This window comes from Magnolia sinica, chromosome 2, assembly GCF_029962835.1.
Source record: "Magnolia sinica isolate HGM2019 chromosome 2, MsV1, whole genome shotgun sequence".
Lineage (NCBI taxonomy): Eukaryota > Viridiplantae > Streptophyta > Magnoliopsida > Magnoliales > Magnoliaceae > Magnolia > Magnolia sinica.
Genome location: NC_080574.1, coordinates 129,292,472 through 129,317,716, shown reverse-complemented (window position 1 = coordinate 129,317,716; position 25,245 = coordinate 129,292,472). Strand labels below are relative to the sequence as shown.

The 25,245-nt window shown below is 40.8% G+C and overlaps 1 protein-coding gene across 2 annotated transcripts; it reads left to right on the top strand.

Moving 5' to 3' along the window:
* The first annotated feature begins 14,960 nt into the window (after window positions 1-14,960).
* Window positions 14,961-23,364, top strand: LOC131237633 (small ribosomal subunit protein eS7-like). 2 transcript variants are annotated; one of them, XR_009167346.1, is made up of 6 exons: window positions 14,961-15,123; window positions 20,508-20,587; window positions 20,666-20,739; window positions 20,836-20,959; window positions 22,404-22,648; window positions 22,966-23,102. XR_009167346.1 is itself a non-coding variant. In XM_058235518.1 (6 exons), the coding sequence occupies exons 2-6, from the start codon at window positions 20,513-20,515 to the stop codon at window positions 23,083-23,085; spliced, it is 576 nt and encodes a 191-aa protein (XP_058091501.1). In that variant the 5' UTR covers window positions 14,962-15,123; window positions 20,508-20,512; the 3' UTR covers window positions 23,086-23,364. The 2 variants fall into 2 exon arrangements, 1 of the variants encoding a protein (XP_058091501.1); XM_058235518.1 differs by having other exon boundaries at window positions 14,962-15,123; window positions 22,404-22,586; window positions 22,966-23,364.
* The last annotated feature ends 1,881 nt before the right edge of the window (window positions 23,365-25,245 follow it).

The following is a 25,245-nucleotide window of genomic DNA, read 5'->3' as shown; positions in this document are numbered from 1 at the left end:
GTTTTGCATAATTATGTATCAGATGACTTCGAAAAAGTCTACCTGGGTGATGATGAGCCGTGCAGTATTGTTGGAAAGGGAGACGTTCATATAAATCAGAAAGATGGAACAGCTTTAAAATTGAAGGATGTCAGACATGTACCGAGTTTGAGACGAAACTTGATCTCAGTGGGGTAGTTGGCCAATACCGGTTATGTGATGACATTCACCAGTGATTCCTAAAATATCACAAAAGGTGCCTTGGTGATATCTCAAGGCAAGAAGGAAGGTACTTTATACGTGACTTCAGGATCGTATAGTTCACTCGCAGTCGCATCAACTGGAGTGAATGGACAATTATGGCATCAGAGAGTAGGACATATGAGTGGGAAAGGGATGAAAGTGCTATTGTCAAAAGGGAAGCTACCAGGGCTGAAGTCTATTGACTTGGAATTCTGCGAGGACTGCTTGTATGACAAGCAGAAGAGGGTAAGTTTCATGAAAACAGGACGCGCTCCAAAGATGCATCTGTTGGACCTTGTACACACTGATGTGTGGGGACCAGCACAAGTATTATCTCTTGGTGGCTCACGTTATTTTGTTTCTTTTATTGATGATGCTAGTAGAAAACTGTGGATTTATTTCTTAAAGCACAATCTAATATATTTGATGTATTTAAGAATTGAAAAGTAATGGTAGAAAACAAGATAGGTAAAACAGTAAAACGTCTCAGATCTGATAATGGGGAAGAGTACTGTGATAAGAGATTTGAGGAGTACTGTGCAGCAAATAGAATCAAACATTAGAAAACGATTTCAGGGACACCACAGAAGAAGGGTGTGGCTGAGCGCATTAATAGGACCATCCTTGAGTGTGCCAGGAGCATGAGGTTACATGCAGGGTTGTCGAAGACCTTTTGGGCAGATGTTGTGAATACTGCCGCATATCTCATCAATAGAAGTCCCTCAGCACCATTGGATTGTGGGCTACCATAAGAAACGTGGACTGAGAAAGAAGTGAACCTTGCACATCTCAGAGTATTCGGTTGCACTTCATACATTCACATTGATGTAGAGCATAGAAACAAACTGGATGTGAAGTCCAGGAGGTGCACATTTATAGGCTACGGGCAGCATGATTTTGGCTATAGGTTTTGGGATGTAGAAAATAAGAAAATCATCAGAAGTAAGGACGTAGTCTTCAATGAAAAAGTGATGCATGAGGACAGTGTGTAGGAAAATAAGGCCGAGGAGAAAAAATTCGTAGAGTTAGAAGAGTTACTGGACACGAGTGTTACGGCACCACAGGATGATCATGCACAGGAGCTGTAAGACCCGTATTCTAGCCCGTACCGTCCCGTAGGCTTCCGTGGCCCTCCCGGTAGAATTTCGGTGACCCGTGATCTTTTATTGGCAGTTGCGCGCGACCCCGAGTGGTATCCCGTATTCCAGAGTCAGCTCGACCCGAGACCTATACCCTTGCGACCGAGCAGTCGCTGCGATTCCGACGCTGCGTCTCGCTCGCCGAGGCGATACTCAGGCCAGGAAATGTGGGCCCGCGTTCGGTTCGAGAAAACACCGCGCGTCTCAATTTCCAAGAGAATCTATCAAATCCACCACATCAATCACATCACTTGTCAAAAGTACACCCATCACTCAACCCATTACTCTCCCCATGCCCAAGTACAAAAGCAACCCCCCAAAAGTCAAAAGCACCTTACCTCTCATGTCACTCCACCATCCCTCTCTCCCATCACCCATCTCTTTTTTTTTCTCTCTCTCTCTCTCATTCTCCAAAGAAAGCAACTCCAACGTCCATGGCTTCTATGGAGAACCTTAGTGTGGCCCACCTTCCTATCTCTCATCCCCACCCTCCAAAGTTCATCGCAACCGTTAAAATCCAACCCTTGGAGCTCTATATTGCGTTGGTGGAAGAAGGAATAGGAGATCAAAGGTGGGTGATTCTCCCTCTCTCTCTCTCTCTCTTCTTTCTTTATTTTGTGGCCTACTCAATAAGATGTGATGCCTATTTGTCCATCAAATGGACCCCATGGCCGTCCAAGCTATGTGGGCCCTACCTTGTGGGTGATGGGAAAGCACAAGTATCAAATTGATCCATATCAGGTGGGCCAGGCGCTGGAGAAAAACAGAGTCTCCTGCTCTGTTTGGAAGTGCGCGGTCAAACGCAGTGACTGCTGTATGCGGTTCAGTGCAATATGAGTGCACAGCTTCCTGTGCACTCCACTCACGTAATGTGGGCCTCACCTTAATGGGTGTGAGAAATCTGATCCGTCTGTTAGTTTTACCACCTTATTTAAGGGGTTACGACCGAAATTGAAGCACATTCAGATATTAGGTGGGCCCCAGGTTGATGATTTATGGGCCGATTTGTCCATTGGGCCACTTCCCGAGATATGAAATTTGAGGTTTGATGTGTACGGTTAAATTATGGTCCTCAGGCCATGTATGAAGTTTTAAACCAAACAGATGGTGGGAACCCTATGATCTTGCATTTTGGACCAATTTCGGGCCTTTTTAACGTGAACGACTTGATTTCCTCGAATCCCTGGCATGTAAATTCTTCAATCTTGGTCTTTTAGAGTCCGTCTCTTGCTCTGGTGACTTTGGAGCGTCCAATCCATGCTTTTAGTACTTTTTTCAGTCCAAGCTCGTAAATACACTCGCATCACAAACACAATTAACTCGGGCCATTAAACGGTATCATGCTTATAAATCCATGCTTTGATATGCAATATTTAACCCACAACACCAACAAGGTTCATCTTATGAAACAACTATTCAACATAAAGATGTCGGATGGTGGAGCATGGCTGAATATCTAAACAAGTTCAATACACTCACGAGCCCTTGGAATCCGTTGGCATTGTTTTTAGGATGAGGTCGGGTATTATTGATCTTGTCCGATTGCCAGCGTTGCAATGGTTTGGTGATTCCGTGAGCAATTCTTCGTGGTTGACAAAGCTGAAATTTGATGATGTAGTCGGCTAATTCTTAACAAAGAATCTATAAGAAAGGCATCAGGAGTTTCAGGAGATTCGGGGAATGCTCTAAACGTTGAAGGAAGAGGAAGAACGTTGAACAAAGGAGGCAATAAATATGGACGTTCTAAGTCGATGAAGAAGTCTAAGGGACTGAAAGACAAGGAGGGGTGTTGGCATTGCGGGAATAAGGGGCACTTAAGAAACAAGAAGGAAGCTCTCAAGGTGGGAAGGATTTAATGAATCTATGTGAGGAGAAATACACAGAGGTGTTGATCTTATCTCTTGATGCGCGGAATGAGTCTTGGGTCATAGATTCGAGTGCTTCGTTTCATGCCACTTCGAGTAAGGACGTTCTGCATGATTATGTTTCAGGTGACTTCGAGAGAGTCTACCTAGGTGATGATGAGACGTGCAGTATTGTTGGAAAGGGAGACGTTCATATAAGATAAAAAGATGAAACGATTTTGAAATTGAAGGATGTTAGACATGTACCGAGTTTGAGACGGAATTTGATCTAAGTAGGGCAGTTGGCCGATACCGGATACGTGACGACATTTACTAGTGATTCTTGGAAGATCACAAAAGGTGCCTTGGTGATATCTCGAGGCAAGAAGGAAGGTATTTTGTATGTAACTTCAAGATCTTATAGTTCACTCGTAGTCACATCAACTGGAGTGAATGGGCAATTATGACATCAGAGGTTGGGACATATGAGTAAGAAATTGATGAAAGTGCTATTATCAAAAGGGAAGCTACCAGGATCTACTTCTAGTTGCTTTCAGAATATACACGAGATTAGTCCTTGTGGATTCGAACTCGGTCTCACTGAGATTATTACTGCATCGCAACCCTACACTTGTGTAAGACCCGTATCCTAGTCCGTACTGTTCTGTCGACTCCCGTAATCCTTCCCATCGAATTTCAGCAACCCGCGAACTATGATCAATGTTTGCACATGACCCTAAGTCGTATCCCGTAGATTTGAGTCAGCTTAATCCAAGACTTGTACCATTGCGACCGCACCGTCGCCGCGGTTCCAATGCCGCGTCTCGCGCACCGATTCGATACCCAGGTCAGAAGGTGTGAGCCAGTGTTTATTTCGACGAAACACCACGCTTTTACAATCCCAAGAGAATCTCTATAACATGTCCCATCAATCAATCACCTCATGTCAAGTACAAGAGCAACCTCAAAGTCAACTCTCTCTCACCCTCTTTCTTACACACCTATACATGTCAAATACATCTTTCACCTCACATCCATCACTCACATCCATCACCTCTCTTTCAACCACCATTTGTCTCTCTTTCTCTTCACATTTTCCAAGCAACAAAAATCTCAAGCAATCTGGTGGACGTCCAAGCCTTTCTAAGAGAGAAAAGAGTGCATGTGTGTGGCCCACTTCCTCTCCCAAAATCCTTCATCCTAGCCCTTCATCTCTCATCAAAGTGAGACACAAGGAGATCGACTTTCCATCAGACCAAGAAGATCAAACGGTGGGTGCTTCTATATGCTAGTTTTCATGTTTTTAGGATGAGCCAAGTGAGGCCTACCGATTGATGATATGGATCTCACTTTGGACCCTAGATGTGGCCGATGAACCACCTTGAGTCTTATGATCATTCCATGATGGGGCCATTCTCCATGGACCCCATCATGATGTCTATTTTCCATGCATGGATAGGGTCATCTATGCCTTCCATTTTGGTGGAGAAGTAATCTCCACCGTTGATTTTTAATTTGGTGGGCCCACATGTATTGGGACCCACTTGATGTATGATTGAATGCAAGGGGGGGCCCATAGTGGCGAGGTCCCTCCATCACACGTGTCTATTTCTCTCTCTCTCCCTCTCTCTTTCACATTTTTTTGGTGTGATGATGTGGCCGTGTGCCCACCCGGATGAACTCCATCTTGATATATGTATTACGCACACCATCCAACCCTTTTTTTTGGTGGCCCACGTCCTTACGTGTGGCCCACCTTAAATGTATGTGTTGAGCCCAGACCGTCCAGTGTCCAGGGACACTGGACGTGAAATGGAAATAAAAATATTAACTTGGTTCAACAAGCTTTGGGGAGGGCCACTTGTGTAGGCCCCACCTTAATGTGTGAACCGAATCCGCGCCGTCCATTCCATTCCCCAGCTCATTTTAGGCATTGAGCCGAAAAATGAAGTTAATCCGATGTTCGCAAGTCATAACATAACAAACAGTATTTTCTACCATTGAAATCCACATTAAATTTTCTACACGCCAAAACATACATATTGGGTTTATTTGGTTTATCTTGAGCCATGGAATGCAATGGCTAGGTTGGATTTTTTGGATGCGGGCCCTACCTAGGAAAACCGGAAAGTATCCTTTTTCAATATATATATATATATGTGTGTGTGTGTGTGTGTGTGTGGCATGCGCACATGCACACCTTTGCACAAGTGTCATGGGCGTTTGAGGCGGGACGTGGGCCCCAGCCGTGGGCCCCATCATGATGTGTGTTGATCATCAACTCCATGCATTTGGTGGCCCCCTCAAGGCAGCGGGCCGCCCCAAAAATCAGCCGTGTACATAACCCAGGTGGCCCACATCACAGGAAACAGTGATGATTAAATGTTTACTATTGGAACCCTTTTTTTTGCTCCAGGAGTTTTGGATCATCATGAAATCTGTTTTTCCTTTTCATTCTAGTCCGTGTGACCTTAGCAACATGTTGGATGGAAGATAAACGTTATGGTTGGCCCCACATGGGACCCACTAATGTATACATTGTATACCACACCTCCCCACACATGGGGAGGTGGGATGGCTGGTGTACCTCACTATATAGCTGTTGTACTAGCGTCACTAAGTCTGTCCAACTTGCTTTATCTATACTGTCCATCCTTATGGGACCCACCATGATGCATGTGTTGCATCCAAACCATCCAACCATTTTGAAAGTCATTTTAAGGCTTGAGATTAAAAATAAGACAGATCTAGTACCACGTGGACCACACTATAGAAATAGTGGAGGATTGAACGTCTATCATTGAAACCCATTTGGGTGACAGAAGTTCTGGTTCAATAGGGAATTTGTTTTCCCTCTTAATCTAGGTCTTTAAGACCTTATGATTAGATTGGGTGGAAAATGAACTTTATGGTAGGCCCTGTGATTTCTTTAACAATGAGAATTATTATCTCTACTATTATTTGTGGTATGGTCCAAATGATCCTTCAATATGACTCATTTTTGGGAATTTATAAGGCCCGTTGTTGAGGTCCACCTTGATGTGTATAAGGCCCGTTGTTGAGGCCCACCACCTTGATTTGTATAAGGCCTGTTGTCGAGGCCCATCTTGATATATACATGAGGCCCATGTGATTAGGCCCATCTTGATGTATTTGTGGCCTTCCATTGAGGCCCACCTTGATATATAAGAGGCCCATGTGATGCGGCCCATTTAATGTATTTGAGGCCCATGGGTTGAGGCCCATTATGATGTATTAGGGCCCGTGGGTTGAGGCCCATTGTAATGAATTTGGGGCTCATGGGTAGAGGCCCATTGTGATATATTTGAGGCCCATGGGACGTGGCCCATTGTGATGTATTCCCGGCCCATATGATGAGGCCCATTGTGATGTATTTCTGACCCATTTGGCAAGGCCCATTGTGATGTATTCAAGGCCCATGGTTAAGGCCCAGTGTGATGTATGTATGGCCCGTTAAGTTGTGTATGAATCCCTTGTATGAGCCACTCCTTGGGAGCAATGTTGTAAAATGGTCACATTGTTGGACAATCATGGCCGAGGGCCGATCTTTGTATCATGGTTTAGATCGACTGCTCATCTATGGACCCCGTCTTGCATATAGGCCAATTATCGATGCCGATTATCAATACAGATTATGAGTCTGTGATAGCATAGCATCATGATACATGCCCATACACATCATCTGCATGTATGTTATGAGATGTGGTTGACCACTGCATATGCTATTGGGTAGGTTGTTATGAGACTCCCTGACAGGCGGATGTTATCTCACATGAGCGTACGGTATGCGCAGGATCGATACATGACCTGGATTGTATGACTCATGGATCTTGCATTGTATGTTGTGACTACTATACGCCCTAGTGATATAAGGGTCATAGCCTCCACGGCATATCGTGGATGACCGGATGGGACACCGAAAATATTTGGTTACAGCATACGGGTGCCATAGATGTCCCTAGGTGAAAATCTCTAAACCTTCGTGGCCGGAGATGCCCCAACGTCGAAACCAAGTGGATATATATGAGCGTATGAGGGCCGTACACCAGTAGGGTCTCCCACCGTGTCGTGGTCGATTGGGAGGGGTATGACCTTACGCTTGAGTGAGGGAGTAATATCTAGGTTGAGCTTGACCACTTGAGGAATGGGTCGGCTATTGACGAGCCGATCCCGATATTGGTAGGTGGATAGTGAGGTCTCTTCCACTTACCCAGTTGTGTGCTCGGATAGGGCGAGCCGGCGTAGAGTGTAATAGACCACGATGATGATTCCAAAGATGAAACATACCGATATGTGGACTTATTAGGTAGGAGTTGCATATTCATTCATTCACTATCCACTCGGCTGGTGGTGTGCAACTATTTATTACGTGTACTTTCTGACCACGATTTTGGTTAGGGCACACGACTAACCCGAGATCGGGAGTTTACTACATTGAGTCCGACTATCCAAATTTAGGTATGGGATGAGTTTGGATAGCCTGCTGTACTACGTACTATCATCCCAAATTCACTCTAGCTTGTTCGTTTCATTCGCACCACATATTGCATTGCATTTGTGCATTTAACATTTTGGGTTGTCATGTTTCTGTATTGATATAGTCGTTAGCATTCATGTCTTGCATCGCATAGCCTTAATTTGATGGCACCCATGGACTTATCAATATATTTTCGCTTACTCGATATCGTATGATTCATGATCTCACAGTATTTTCATATGATCACAATGATGTATGATTTATGAGCTTTATTAAATAGTTGGCACTTATCTTGTGCGCACACTTTCACCACCCTCTAAGCTTTCTATAAGCTTATGCATGATAGATGCGTGCAGGTGGCGTTAGGTTGCAGCAGCGTTGAACTTGGAGTGTGCAGCCGTCTTCTGGAGCTTTGATTTTTGACATATGTATTTCCCTTTTAGTATTGTATTTAAATGTCTATATTAGTGGATATATGATGATGATATTGCCTTTATGATTTGGGTATAATTGTGGTTATGCTTCTTATGAGACAAATGCACGTTGGAAAATCCTCCTTATAAGATCCTAGGATCAGAACCTGTCATATGGACGCTGGGAGCCGAGAATGGGGTACTCTGGAGGCTGAGGGTAAGTTTCATGAAAACAGGACGCGCTCCAAAGATGCATCTGTTGGACCTTGTACACACTGATGTGTGGGGACCAGCACAAGTATTATCTCATGGTGGCTCACGTTATTTTGCTTCTTTTATTGATGATGCTAGTAGAAAACTGTGGATTTATTTTTTAAAGCACAAATCTAATATATTTGATGTATTTAAGAAGTGAAAAGTAATGGTAGAAAACGAGATAGGTAAAATAGTAAAACGTCTCAGAAAGCAGATAATGGGGGAGAGTACTGTGATAAGAGGTTTGAGGAGTATTGTGTAGCAAATGGAATAAAACATTAGAAAATGATTTCAGGGACACCACAGCAGAATGGTGTGGCTGAACGCATTAACGAACCATCTTTGAGCGCACCAGAGCATGAGGTTATATACAGGGTTGCCCAAGACCTTTTGGGCAGATGCTGTGAACATTATCACATATCTCATCAATAGAAGTCCCTTAGCACCATTGGATGGTGGGCTCCCAAAAGAAACGTGGACTGGAAAAGAAGTGAACCTTGGACATCTCAGAGTATTCGGTTGCACTTCATATGTTCACATTGATGTAGAGCACAGAAACAAGCTGGATGCGAAGTCTAGGAGGTGCACGTTTATAGGCTATGGGCGGCATGATTTTAGCTACAGGTTTTGGGATATAGAAAATAGAAAAATCATCAGAAGCAAAGATGTAGTCTTCAATAAAGAAGTGATGCATAAGGACAGTGTGCAGGAAAATAAGGTCGAGGAGAAAGAATTCATAGAGTTTGAAGAGTTACTGGACACGGGTGTTACAACGCCACAAGATGATCATGCACATGAACATTATGAGGCAGAGCCACAAACATTGGTTGTGAGGAGGTCTACTCGAGAGATGAGACCCACGGTCCGATACTCACCCTCCTTACATTATCTACTGCTGACAGATAATGGTGAACCAGAGTGTTTTGAAGAGGCATTACAGTCAGATACACGGGTTAAGTGGGAGCAAGCCATGGATGATGAGATGGACTCTCTTGAGTCTAATCGTACATGGGAGCTAGTCACTCTACCCAAGGGTAAGAAAGCTCTTCATAACAAGTGGGTTTACAGACTGAAGGAGGAGCACAATGGTTCGAAATGGTACAAGGCTAGATTGGTTGTGAAAGGGTTTCAACAAAAGGCAGGTATCGATTTCACTGAAATATTTTCACCGGTAGTGAAAATGTCTATGATTCGCATGGTCTTGAGTATAGTGGCTACAGAGGACTTACATCTAGAGCAGCTAGATGTTAAGACAGTCTTTCTTCATGGGGACCTTAAAGAAGAGATATATATGCATCAGCCGATATAATACGTAGCACCAGGAAAGAAGAACAAGGTGTGCAGACTGAAGAAGAGTTTATATGGCCTGAAGTAGACCCCAAGGCAGTAGTACAAGAAGTTCGATAGTTTCATATTGGGAAACGGTTTTAAGAGATGTCATGCAGAACACTGTTGCTATTTAAAGATGTTTGATACGTCGTACATCATCCTTCTTCTGTACGTTGATGATATGCTTTTGGCCAGTTCAAGCATGAAGGACATCTCAGATCTCAAAAGACAACTGTCTAGAGAATTTGTCATGAAGGATTTAGGAGCTGCAAAATAAATCCTAGGCATGAGGATAAAGCGTGACATGGAAAACAAGAAACTAGTTTTGTCACAAGCAGAGTATATAACCAAGGTACTTAATTGATTCAATATGGGAGGTGCTAAGCCGGTTAGCACTCCATTAGCCAACCACTTCAAGCTATCTAAGGAGCAAGGGGCAAAGATGAAGGAGGAATGAGACTATATGGCTAAAGTCCCATACACGTCAGCTATTGGGATTCTCATGTATGCTATGGTAAGCACGAGGCCAGACATTGCTCAAGCAGTGGGAGTTGTTAGCAGGTTCATGAACAACCCTAAGAAGAAACATTGGGAAGCTATGAAGTGGATCATTATATACCTGGTAGGTACCGTGGATATAGGGTTGTGCTATGGTGGATGGGAAATCAAGCTACAAGGCTATGTAGATTCAGATTTGGCGGGAGATATTGACAGGAGAAGCACTATAGATTATGTCTTTACTTTGGATAGTGCGTAGTCATTGAATCTCTCGATTACAAAAGATAGTATCTATCGGTACGACAGAAGAGGTATAAAAGCATGCAAGGAGATGGTGTGGATGCAAGGTTCTATGGAAGAGCTTAAAAAAGAAGAAGATTGAAGCTATAAAAAGACAATCAGAGTACAATACACTTGGCTAAGAATTTAGCCTTTCATTAAAGAACCAAGCATATTGACATCGAATATCACTTCATATGTGCATTCTAGAGGATGATAGATATGAGGATTTACATATAAGGTTGGTGTCTAATCTCTAGAGAATGTAAGACGACATGTCTTCAAATGGAGTTTGGAGTGCTTATTATTATGATAATCACAAGGAAGATGGCATGAATCTCTTTGGTTTAGAGTCTAGTGTTGAGATGTAGAGCCACATCTAGATGGCCGCTCGACCAGTCGAGTGGCCGACTCGACTAGTCGAGTGGACTGGCTCGACTTGTTTTCAGCGAGTTGTGGTTTTGGATTTCCGAGGTGCTCGACCGGTTGAGGGTGCCGCTCGACTAGTCGAGGACTCTGCACGACCAGTCGAGCTTACGCAGTTTGAGTCCGGATCTTGTGCGGACTGTGGATTTTTGAGTCGGTTTTCGCAGATGTGCGAAAGGGAAGTTGCCTAAACTATAAATAGGGGTCTCTAAGGTATGAGAGTTATTCTAAAGTGTGGGCAAAGGGTTTTCTCTGTACTTCCAAGGGAGAGGTTAGTATATTGCCTTGTAATCTTCATTTTTCTTCATAGTGGAAGTTTACATCCGTGGTTTTTTACCCTTGTTTAGGGTTTTTCCACGTATATTTTGTCTTGTGATTTGTTTGGAATGCTTTGATTCTTCTTTTAGTATATATTTCTTCTTGTTTATCGTTTGTGGGTGAAACCGGCGATTGGATCTCGGTTCACTGCGTTGTTGGCGAAATGCGCAACACTGAGCTTATTCAATTTTTATATTTTTTGCTTGGCCCACGATCGGCACATCGATACAACCTAGTCTTTTTTAAAATGAAAATGATTTTTCTTCTTACCTATGTTGTTGCAGCAAAAGACTATGATCCTGGATATTCGTACCATAGACCTATCGACCGATACATTTGTGGTGGTCGTGGGCGAACCTATCCAGACATATGCGGCAGACCCTGCGAACCCCTCAGATGCAGAACATCTCCCTGCAGAAAGGTGGTCTCAGCTCCATCAACCAAACAAACGGGTGCACCACTGCCCAAACAAACGGGTGCACCACCGCCTGCATGATGCGACGAATATCATATGGTTAGTTTGCATGTAATCAGATGTTAATAATGATAATAATAATGATAAGTGGATTACATGCAGAGATGAAGGTAGTGAATATTAAGACTAAGTTCTTTATTTTTTTCCTACGACATGGGTTGTTGTCCATGTTGTTGTAATAAGTATGGGAATGAAGTAATTACATGGTTTTCCTAAAAGAAAATATTTAAAATTTTCTGGGTTTAATTTTATTTTTGGAGTTGGCCAGCCTAACCGTATGTGTGTAGAGTCGGCCACGTGTACAACTATAGACAGATGGTTTTTTTTTTTTTTTTTTTGAAAATTGTGTGACTATTGCATTCATATGGAGAAATTTACATTTTTTTCAGGTGGGCAACACAAAAAAGACGAAAAGCCTCACCTATCATGTAGCTCTACCATTAAACCACGAAAGACTAATGTAACTACTGCCTCAATCCTCAGCCCAACCTAACTGCACCTAACCCCACCCTGTCGAAGAAAAAGGAGCCTCGAGCATGATAGGGGAAGTCCGCTACTGTCTAGTAAAGCGTCCTACCTTGGACTGCACTCCCAACTTTGGCCAGCCTGTCGGCCACACCATTGGCCTCTCTTGGCGTGAAAGAGAACCTCAAAGTGGCCCTCTGCCTTAGTCAAGAGATAATGGCCCATGTGTACCAAAGGGCCCATCCCGGGTAGCTATCCTTGCTGAGCAAGTCCACCAAGCTCTTAGAATCGCTTTCCATGACGAGAGATGGTTGAGAGCATCTATCTTTCAGGAATTATCATGGATGGGGCAATGTCCAAAACTCATGATGAGTGGACTATATTGTGTCTAATATTGATTGGTGGGGCTCATAGATGACGCAAGGAAGGATGTGTAAAGGTTGAGCACTGTCTTCCTCAAGGGGATAATTATTCCGAATTCACGGAATTTTTCTGGACTCTTCACAGAGATGCCTTGAATTCATGAGGAAAATAAGAAAATAAAAATAATTCTAGAAATTCATAATAAATTGATTGATGATGAAAAACAAACTTACAACCTCTTAAATAATAACATAAACTTTAGGAAGAAGTTTCGGAATTAAACTATAACTAAAACTCTGACTTATTATAAATAGTAAACTTACTATTTATAAATGGCCGTGATTTTCTACTAGTGCGCATGGTTTTCGGCCAAAAATAGTAAGTGTCCTATTTGGCCAAACCATGATGTTCCCCTAACTATTCTAAGCACTTTTTATGTTGGTCACAATTCCTAAAGCCCAATGGATGAAAAGTTATACTCAAACTAGAACTTATTATAAATAGTAAAAATGAAATTAAAATAGGAATTTGACCATCAATTTGATGGTATTTCGTAAATTCAGCGTGCGCACCCGGCATTGGGTGGCTAAAGTAGCTCCTCCTATACCAAAAATCATATATGGCACGTACAATGACTCATTCCGGTTTGCGAGATACGTCCGTTTTGGGTTCTGACGGTCCTGATCAATAGATGACAGTGGAAAATCAAAATGTGACGGTTCAGATTTGGTGGGAGAAAATTTATGGTTGGGTTTATCCATTCAGTGTGGTTTTTAGTCATTGCCATGTACATGATTGTGTCCAACAGATGGGCCTCACCTGAGGGGACGTACTAGATGGGCTGGTGGAGTTAAGAAGAACCAACTGTTGTTATTGTTGAACCCAAACTTGTGTGTTGAGAATGATCACAAACGTTTGAATGCATGCAAAAGTCTCATGTGTCTGAGCGGTGTCGGACCCAATGCAATGTTTCTATACAATCCAAGCCGTCCATCAGATGACCCCGGCTTCCAAAGTTATCCATAATCCCAGAAATTAACCTTAATCTAGTCATTCCATCAGACCCATCAAGATGGGGAAAAAATTATCACAGTTCATAATTTAAGTGGGCCACACCATGTGAATTTAGATTTTAGTTTTGTAAGTGTTAAAAAAAAAAAAAAAAAATCCTATGACAGGGTGCACCTTAGTTTACAATCCCCCTTTGGTCGTGTAGTGAGCATGAGTATGATTGGCAATGGGTTGGGTTGAGGTTGGGTCACGCTCAGCCCAAGCCTAACTCATTTAGTAAATGGGTCAAGAATTTTAGCCCAAACCCAACCCATGACCCATCACTGGTCCAAGCCAACCCACCTAAAATTCATCAAGCCCAGGCATAATCCAACCTGGTTCATTTAATTGTAACCTTTCCAGGCTCAAATGACTCGGCTCAACCCAACAAAACTATACTTGGGTTTAAGAATGGAATAAGGAGCCAAAGGCATGCACAACCCAGCCAAATTAGTTAATACATGCAAATTCATACATCATATGTTTATATCCATATTTACACAACATATGTATATGTATATATACACTTGTTGTCAATTAATTTTTTTTGGATTATAGGTTCAGTCAGGTTTTCTGGCCCAACGTATCAATAAGTTACATGGGCTAGTTAAGGTAGGGTTTCAACCCAAGCCTGGCCGATTTCGGATTGCATGCTTAGTTACTCAGTACACTCTCATGGTACTAAGGAAACTCAGTTGGGCCTACCTTGAATGTATGTGGTCTATTTGCCGTCCATCCGTTTTTTTATTTGATTTAGGAGGTTGAGCCAAAAATTGAAGTGGATTATACCATTGGAAACCGTGGGGATAATGATTTCCACTGTTGAAACCTTTCTAGTCCCCACAGTAATGTTTATTTGTCATCCAACCTGTTCATGAGATTATACAGATATGGATGAACGGAAAACAAAAATATAAGCTTGATCCAAAACTTCTGTGGCCCTAAGAAATTTTCAACGGTAGAAGTTTAAGTTAACTGTTTCCTGTGGTGTTGACCACTTGAAAATTATATATGCTTCATTTTTGGGATCGAGAGCTAAATTTATATGGGAAAATGGATGAATGGAGCGGATAAAATACATGAATCATGGTGGACCTCACAGAGTTTACTCAGCACGCAAACTGCTTCTGTTGGATGGCAAATAAATGTTTCAGTGGACCCGTGACGTTTTTAATGGTAGGAATTTAGTTAAGATTGGTTCCTGTGTTGTGGCCCAATTGAGATTTGGATTAGCTTCAATTTTTTATTTTTTATTATCATTTCTTAAAATGGGCTTTCAATACGGATGGACGGTGTGGATGTAAGGAAAGTACATCACTGTGGGCCGCGCAGTTAGGCATCCGAAACCGCCCCTGCCAAACAGCGCCGTTCCTCACTTACGCAAAAGTATAAAGTGAAGGAGAGGACAAAAGAGAAAAGAAAAACGAATTAGGGTTAGAGCTTACCTTGCCAGAGCAGAGAGAGGCAAGGAGGCGCAGAGAGAGAGAGAGAGAGAGAGAGAGGGAAGGAGACGCTGAGAGAGGGAGAAGGAGACGTCGGGTCAGAGCAGGTAGGTACACTTTCAATGCAGCTGCGTTTCCACCTTCCTCTCCGAAATTCGAAACGGATAGCCGTTGCCTGTAACAAAATAACCTGTGACTTGAAAAACACCTAATTCCTCTGTTACATTTCTTGCAATCTTACCTGATAGAAAGTTACAGGTTGAGACTTTGTTACCTCTAACATTTCTCCCCCAAACACAAACTTTAAGAAAGTCACCTGTAACTTTCTTACATTTTACACAAGTTACAGGCATCCAAACGGCATCTTGATCGATGGGTTCGATGTGATTCATTCACCATGTGGGCCCCACATCTGCCTCGCATTACCATAGGCTTATGGTGGTACTGGCGTCACTGAAGTGTGTGAACATTTCATGAATGCAATATGCAACCTGCTCTGCCATTTTTCCCGCCAATGTCTGATATGTGTAGGACATCTGAACTGTGCAAATGGTGGACCCCTCCATGAAGGTTGTCTGATGTGAAAATTAGGCTGCACCAATTATCAGATGTGCCACACTTGTGAATGTAAAAATGGCTGATGATTTGAGCCAGTATGCCTCTGGCAGGCCTGTTTTGTAGATTGGTGCATTTTTTTATTTTTTATTTTTTGGTACCAGGTGATCTCTCTGGACAGCCAATGCCCTATGCATGTGATTGCAGGAGAAATAAGGATTTAAACAGTGGTTTCAGAGTCAGACAATCTGACTTGCCTCAGTCTGAAACCAATACACTGGATCCATTAGTTTTGTTCTTGCTTTCGCTCCCTTATCGATCTGATGACTTGTTTCACTGCGGACTGAAACTGATACAACTTAGACAATATTGGGTCATACTGGTTGATGCCAAGTAGTTGCAGGCCAAAATTGAAATGTGACTTGGATGATACCGAATTGCGTCAAGCAGTATTCAAAACCATGTGGAGAAAATGTGTAGCGTGGTAATTTTAGCATCCTATGGGTTGTGTAATCGTTTTTGTACTGGGACATCTGTTATACTTTTTCTTGTTTCGTATTTCATATTTTAAGCATTTCTATAATTTGATTTAATAGAAAGCTAGATGTGTTGCATCTGATTTTAAATTTTTTTTGTTCGTATTTTACGTTTTATATTTGTGTGTAAGCGGGATTAATTAGGGTTTCACACCAAATACATGCTACCAAATGCGTCTACTTTTTGTGATTCACACTGATTACCACCAAATACATGCTGCGAACGACCCTGACAGCATGGATTTGGTGGTAATTAGTGGCACTAGCAAAAACTATTTGCATTTGGGATGGTGTATGTTGATGGTAAATAGAATCCATTTACCGCTGATTCATGTGCTTTGAAATCCCTGGGTTAAGGCATGATTTCAAGTCCAATTGCCATCGATGGCATCGGACATGAAAGCCGCCGAGTTTGACTTCAACAATTAGTGGCCCTCACCATGATGTTTAAGTGAAATCCATCCCGATCACCTGGTGTGTCACCCCATTTTACGCATAGGGCCCAAAAATCAGCCTGACCTATTATTCAGGTGGGCCATACAAAAGAAAACAATTGGGAAAGGGACACCCCATATATTGTTTCCAATCATGATGTGCCATAAAGGCCATCATAGGGCCGTCAAGACCGTTACATAAAGGTAGCAATGGCAACTGTTACACATTACGAGGTCGTAATGGCCGTTATGGAAAAAATGACACGTAAATGACGTTAGAACCCTCGTAAAGGCCATAAAGGTGCCGTAACGGTCCGTTATGGGGCCGATACAGGTTTTTCGGATTTTTTTCCTATATATATATATATATATATATATATAAAGAGACCATTACATCCTGTATTGTAATAGTAACGGTGGTAGCCATTACAGCCACCATTACCGTTACGGAATACCCTATTTCCAATTGTATGGTCCACCTACGGCTAAAATGGAGTGATGCACGTGGTGATTGGGGTGCATTTCACATAAACATCACAATGAGCCACGTGTGCAAATTCATAAAATTCGTCTTATGCATGCACGAAAAATGACTTGACGTGCTAGACACATATTTTTTTATTCACATGGATTTTATATGTATGCCAAATGCAACTAAGGATTCCAATTTACATGGATTTCACAGTAATTGTGATTTGGATTCCAATTCATAACGAATCCATGCTACCAAATGACCCCTTATTTTCGTTGTTTTTTTTCAACAAGATTTGCCTCGAATATAGGATCAGAGTTTTCTTGGAAAAAATTCTAGGTAGTCACTAGCATGTACCAAATTAGCACATGTGGGATGCTTGAAGATATTCTAGCACATGTGGCATGTGTGAGTACTTGGAAGTTGAATTGTGGCATATGTGATACATGTGATGTGCTTGAAGCTTTATGGTGGCACATGTGGTGCAAGACACGCATTGACACATTTGACATGTGGACACTAGAAGCTAGATGGCAGTACTCCTGTGCACCAATGGCTCATTTGGCATAATTGGAAGCGTTTGAAGATGGACGATAGCACATTGGCACATGTGGAGTGCTTTGCACATGTAGGGTGCAAGAGAAAATGGATGGGGGCACATATGGGACATTGGCACATGTGAGTGCAAGAAAGATGGGTGGTTGCACAATTTGATTCAGGCCCATGGCCAACCTAGGGCCCAACAATGACATAGACCCACAGTCCACCGTAGGGCCTAACATGTGTTGATTGTTGGATTGTTTAGATTTGGGGGCCTAAATTAAGGATTATAATTTACTATTTTTTTGGAAGATATGAGGCTGATTTAAAGATGTGATTGAAGATACAAAGGGGATGTGATTGAAGATAGCTGATTTAGAGATGCAATTAGGATTATTTTGTATATTTGCTTTTTCTATAATTAGGCTTTTACCATCTTAGGTTGATTAGATTGATTTGAAATCAATCTCCTAGTTGGGTGGAATTCTCATTAGAGATCCACTTAAGAGTTTGGGGAAAGGGTGGGTGGTGTAGGAAGTAGTCATTCTATGTTTTTTCTAAGTGTGAGTTTTCTTAAGTTTTGTATGAAACTTGATATCAAGTTATTTCTCCCTCTCTATTCAAATATTCTTGTGAGTGTAATTTTTGTCCACTTCTTTGCGATTTGGGTGTCAAATTTTAATTGATTCGATAACCAGGTTGCATCACATTGTAATGTGGCACAGTGGAATGTGTGGGGCATAAACGAAGATGGTCAATGGCTCATCGGCACATCAATTGAAGGTGGATGGTGGCTAACCCCCATTTTCCTTTCATCGTGGGAAAATGCCTTTCTTAGGGCGGTGGTGGGAAAATAAATTTGTTTATTTTCCAACAAAGAAAGTGGGAAATGGTGTTCCCACAAATTTCACCTCCCCTTTTCCATGAAACCAAACAGGCACAGCCATAAGGAAATAAAGAGATTCGATCTTTTGTGGTGCTTGCTTGGGGAGAGGAAGAGAGGGGGAATCATGTGAACTGTAATTTAGACTAGAGGGCTGTGGAATCTTCCCACGACCATTGTTTCTTGATTCTAGATTTCTTTCTTACGTTCTCATTCTTGATTCCATGGCCCTTCCTAGGGGGATTGTGTTAGTCGGTGGGCATTCTAGAGTCCCGGCCTTTTTTATTTGGATGCCCAAGTATTTCAAGGACCAGGCAATTATAATCTATATATGTATATCTGTGATAAGTTTTGAAGCTTCATTTAGTTTGAATAAAATCTTTTGCGATTTCAATTAATAAATAGATCTATAATTATTTTGACCTATTATTACCAGGGTTTAAGTTATCAATTCAGATACATATATGGGCAAGTTCCAATGCTGATGGGGATTGATACATATTGAATTATACATATCATCTCCATCTTTACTGATGGGTGTTTTGATCTCCTTTACTGAGGATTAACATATCTCTCTGAGAGCATGCATTGACCAGCTCCATAGTCGATGTTTTCGACAACACCATATCATCTGCACTCCATTTTAATGTAAATTCGATCCATTTTAGAGCTTTACCTGCAATACGGACTGCAAGTACATTATGCTAGTTGGTAATAAAACAATTACATATCAGATATATAATATGATTGGATGATAATTTTAATCCATGCCTTCTCATGTTGAGTATGTGTCTGTACTGAGCAATTATTTTGATCTTTAGTCAAATGCACACTGGCACTCTGCCCTTACTATAGGCATTTTTACAAAGTCATCGAGATTTTGATAATTTTGCAATATGGTCATGTAAAATTCATTGAGGACCTGTTTGGTTTTTCAATTTCCTATGAAATGCAAAGTAAATGAGTCATCATTATCATTTCCAGGTATTTGTTTAAACATGAATTATGGCTTGTAAATCGAGAGTCAACTACAATTGTAATGGAAGTAGGTAGAGTAAATTGTAATCATTACATTTTCACACTATGAAACCACCATTTTTACAGTGATTTCTGGGTGAAACAAACATGTAGCAAAGTCATCATCGTAGTCAAATGTAAGTGATGTCACCACACAATTACAAAAGTAAGGAATTCATTACACATTTACAGCCGTTTATGGTTGTAATTGGAAAACAAACAGGCCCCAAATGATACTATCGCAAGAATACCTCAGGACATCCAAAATCTTGACAGTTATTAATTTTTGGGATTTTAACAAAATAAATTATTAAAAAAATTATTGTCATTGATTATCACTAAAAAACTTTAAAAAAATTATTTAGAAGTTTAAATTAATTAATTTTGGTCAGTATTTTAAAATTTTAAAATTGTCATTGATTTATTAGTTAATATTTTATTTTCAGCTAGATTTGCCTGATAATATTGCAGAGAAACTTAAAAATCTGAAAATGTCCCAAGAAATTTTCATGCTGGGAAATTGCTTAGAACAAGATTTGTCACTATAGTTATGCACATAGATCTGAATATCAGTATCGTATCGGCTGTATCGTATCTGTATTAGCACAGTACTCGATACGGGGCCGTATCGGCCCGGTATGAAAAAATTGACCCATATCAGCCAATACAGGTTGATACAAGCCGATATGCCCTTAAAAGCTTATTTATTTATTTATTTTCAAATTTTCACTCATGTCTCTTCTTCTGTTTTTTTTTTTTCATTTAACCAATGGAGGAAGCTTAAAAACTCATTTTAGGTTAGATCTAAACCTATTTTAGTATGAAAACAAACAATTTGAATGGGATTCGACAAATTGAAGTGGACCATTATGGGAAAATTCAGAAAGAAGGGTAAACCTTAACTTTCTTTTTGATATTTTCATCTTAATTTTGTTGTATTTCAATGTGATGGGCCCCATTTAGTTGACCTTCAATTAAATGTTTGACAGTATTTATGGCTGAACTTTTGATCACTGCTCCCTTTAATTTGACATTACTCTGGTTGCTGGAGCAGTCAAAATGTTTACATCAAGGCAGAAAATCCAGAAAGGGAAGGATGTTGAACCTACAGAGTTCGAGGAGTCAGTCGCACAGGTGAAATTTTATAACCTAATTTTCACAATCCATCTGCATTTACTCTCATTCTTATCACCACCCATTGTGTCTCGACAGTCATTTTTCGACTTGGAGAACACCAACCAGGAGCTTAAAAGTGACTTGAAGGACCTTTATATAAACTCAGCAGTGTAAGGGCAACCTAAATGCTTACAGCACTTGTTTGATTAATACTTTAATGCCATTGGTGGGAGCTTTTTCTTCATGCTATTTGTCTAATAATGCAGGCAAATGGATATTTCTGGAAATCGGAGGGCTGTTGTTATCCATGTTCCTCATAGATTGAGGAAAGCTTATCGAAAAATTCATGTTAGGCTTGTGAGAGAGCTAGAGAAGAAGTTCAGTGGGAAGGTGAGATAGAATAATTCCCTTACCCTGTCATTTTTTCATGTGAAATTTTTGCAGAAGTAACCTAATCTGGCTTGCGACGCTTGAACAGTTGACTTTTTAACAATAATGACATTTACTGTGCTTGTTGAAACAGATGAGAAATATGGTACTTAAGATTTTTAGTGTGCGTGAATAAGCTGATCCTTCATAAGACACTGTTAGCCACTTCTTCAAACATAACATTCATGCCTACATTGAAAAAAAGAAAAAGAAAAAGAAAAAGAAAAAAGAATGACTGGCAGCTTTTGAAAAGGAACATAAGCAGTATATTATTTAGTGTGTTGATTGTTCTTTAAGCTATAAAGATATAGGTTGGAAGGTCCTGCCTGATTGGTTTTGAAAGCTCAGTTTTGATTGTAGTCTTTTTGGGGAATCAGTGGCCATTCGGCATTGATGGGCTTCTATGAAATGATTAAGTAGAGATTCCCTTGAAAACCATCATTTAGGCTCCTGCTTTTGTGTCATTTTTGGAATTGTTGCTGCTTTAATTAAGTTTAAAATGTATGCTTTCATCGTAGGGGTTACCTTTTGGGGCTGTTTGGTTTCTGGTTTCTTTTTTCTTAGCTAAGCAATTTTGATAGAACCATATACTTCTTCCATTGATGGCCATTTTGTAAGCATTTGATTATCCTCCTCCAATACAATATCAGGGATGCTTTCGACAAAGGCCTTCATCCAGAACAATATTACCTTCCGTCAACATGCACTTGAAAAACTTTGCTGCTTCTACGCTAACTAGGTCTTGACCTTCCGTCATCATGCTCTTGAAAAACTTTGCTGCTTCTAGGCCAACGAGTTTTTATGAAAAAAGTAGATTGGTTGGTGCCTTTTGTTCTGTTTTTACATTCCCCAAGAATTCCATCCATTTAGCTTTCCACCAAAATAATAATAAGAAGAAGAAACAGAATTTTAGACTTTTCCCTTGTTTCCCTAGAAAACCCAGTGTTTCAACTTGTACAAAGTTTAATCATGCTGCAAGAAATACTGGGCCAAGTCTAACATTCCTTAGGAAACATAAAAACCTGGAATGAATTCCCCAACAACCAAACAAGTCATTAATTATTATCTGGTGAGGGGAATGCCTTCTGAGGATTTTCTTGCCAAGGTGTCCATAGAGAGTGGCTTCATGGGGGGAAATGCCTGTTGGTGCCTCTCTATGTTCTCATCTTTTTATTTTGCTTTCATTTTCTATGTTTTATGTTTTTCTTTTTCAAACCTTGATTCTTCATTGACAAACTGTGAACGACTAACACAGCTTGTGTTGAAAACACTATCTATGCTAAAAGAAATGTCTGCTCAAAACTCTTAGATGATTGATTCAGATGGTTTTTTTGTCATTTTCTATTTTGAGAATTGTTTTCATGATGATACCTTAGTGATTCCAAGTCGTCCATATCGTGTGTAGGATGTGATCCTGATTGCATCCCGAAGGATTATGAGGCCACCAAAGAAAGGTTCTGCTGCTGTGCGTCCTCGCAGCCGCACACTCACTGCTGTGCATGAAGCCATGCTAGAGGATGTTGTATATCCGGCTGAAATTGTTGGGAAACGCATTAGATACCGGCTCGATGGATCAAAGATCATCAAGGTGGACTGATTGCACAATGCTCTTGGAATGGAGCTTTACACTTCACACTCATATCATATTCAGTTAGCTCAAGCTTTACACTTTACACTCCTATCATATTCAGTTAGGCTGCATTTGGTTACACCATTGATTGAATTGCAATGTGGTTCAGTAGAAAGTTGCTTTAGAATCTCATATTGAGGGACTGCCCCACAAATTTCAATTTCCGAATTTCCAGTTTGAGGGGCACTTCCCCATTATTGATAAATTACAAATTGGCCTTTTCCAGATTCCACCCGATGGAACTGACAGCTGTGATTCAATTCGATAGTGCATCCAAACATAACCCAAAGCCATTCAAACCTTGACGCATGTTTTTATTGTCATTCTCTTGTGGCAGATTTATCTAGACCCGAAGGAGCGGAACAACACTGAATACAAGCTGGAGACTTTTGCAGGTGTTTACGGGAAGCTTTCAGGGAAGGATGTGGTGTTTGAGTATCCGATCACAGAAGGATAAAATTGCATTACTATGGACGAATTTGATTCGTTCCTCTTCTTTTTTAAAATTATTTTTTCCTTCGTTCTTAATTGCCATTTTTGAGTTCTTTGAATTTTGACTCTTAGGCTCATTAGAGATTTAAGCTTTAGAAGTTCCGTGGGCTTGGATATTTAAGCTTTGCAAGTTTTGAGGGCTTCTATTAGGAAGCATGCAATGCGGAGCTTGGACTTCTCCCTACCAAAATGATCTAGTGTTGTATTTAATCAGATGTTTTGATCAGAAGCGTAATTGAATTTCTATGCCTTGATTGGCCCTGAATAGCTTTCGTTCTTGCTGAATGGTGCAGCCAGAAGGTTTCATAACTAGAGCAGGCCTACTGATTTTACTAGAAGGGACTTGAATGTTGCAGCCTGAATGGTTTATCATTGAATCAGCTGCCTGAACTGGTACGCACCACCATTGTACTTGGTTTTCACCCATTTGAGTGGCCTGACTATGTATAATGCTCTTATTGTTGGGTCTTTAGTCTACAAATGCAGAGGAATATAGTACAATAGAATTGTATCAGGGGACTAATCCTAACGATTCCTGTTTGGACAGTAGTAAATTTCTACAAATCATACTTGTATGCAATGTGTACAAAAGATATGTTTGTAATGCAGATCTCATGAACCAAGGAGTATATTATCTATCTCAATTATGGAGAATCGAGACAGTCCAATGTCTAATATTCTTTCAAGCGTTGAGGAAGACGACGTATATCATTAAAGAGAATTGAGTAGATCTCCACTTTCTCACATTCTCTTTTTCATCATATTCACGTCCAAGATTAGCTTTACATCTCCTCTTGGATTGGATTGTATAAATAAAGAATTATAAATAGCGAGTTAGGATTTTAGATGTGTGCCTAGTATGGTGTTTTGCCATCCTATGGACTTTGATGTAACCTACTTTAAAGGAAATTTGTCAATCCACTCCATTCATATATATGCTCATGATTTAATTCCTCCATTGCCATGACCTATTCACCAATGATCATATCTTATGCTAATTAAAAGTAGACTCATATTTGGGCTATCAGGTTATCATGACAATTAAAACAAAACTTTAACTATTAAAAACATTTGAAAGATTGATAAAAACATTAAGAGTATTTCGCCCAACAGAAAAATTACTTAATAAGTTCTTGATGTATCTAGATCAAAGATATAAACATGTTCCTAAGCAAACAAGTGAATCTCTTGTTGGCTCATGATAGAATCAACAACTCTTAGAAGTATTCAGTTACGTTAATTTTATTGACCCCTGCATGGATCAGGGTCAACTTTATCTTGATCTACCAATGTGAGTGATCAAAGGTTTGAACATGAATCATTTGTTCATGACACACTCACTCTCTTGTGTAGAGTAAGGGCAAGGGATAAGCTAACACCAAGTTAGCTTCCAAAAGTGGAGGCTCACAAGATGACCGTACATATCATGAATTGATGTACATAGGTATATCTCATGCACATGTGGCGATTATGGTCTAACAGGATATTGAGATTCATAGACCATGATTCTCTCAGGTCAATGACCATTATGTCCAATTTCAAGTTCCCAAGGACCACAAGAGGAATAACTCTTCAACAAACTCAATGAATGAGAGCAATACTAAATCTATATAAAGTATATCATATGTCCAATCTAGAAGTCATGGTCACCACAATAAACAACGTGAGTAGAAACAATTAGGAAAACATGGCTTGGGCCTAACCATCAACCCTATTATTAAAGCTTCATGCTAGCCAATGGCTTGCCAGCCGGCTAGTCCTATTGGGTCACCCCCATCTCATTTGTCTCTACCATAGTTTTAAAACTTGACTTTGACCAGATTTTACCATGACTCTAGACTAATCACAACTCAGCTAAGCCTGGAGAAAGCACGACACAACACAGCAAGACTCAAGTCTGGATCTTCTTTCAACACTTCCAAGCAAGACGCAGCCTTAAAATTCAAATGGATTTGTCGCTCTTAGTAGACAGATTACATATTATTTCGGGTCCATTTGTGGGCATACACATGACTAGGTCTCCGATCTGGACCGGTTTGCAGTCCCCTCCTGGGTCGACTGTAGCCAAGCAGGACGAAAGTTGCAACTGGGTTAGGTGAGGTCTAGCTTCGTTTGGGCCCTGACA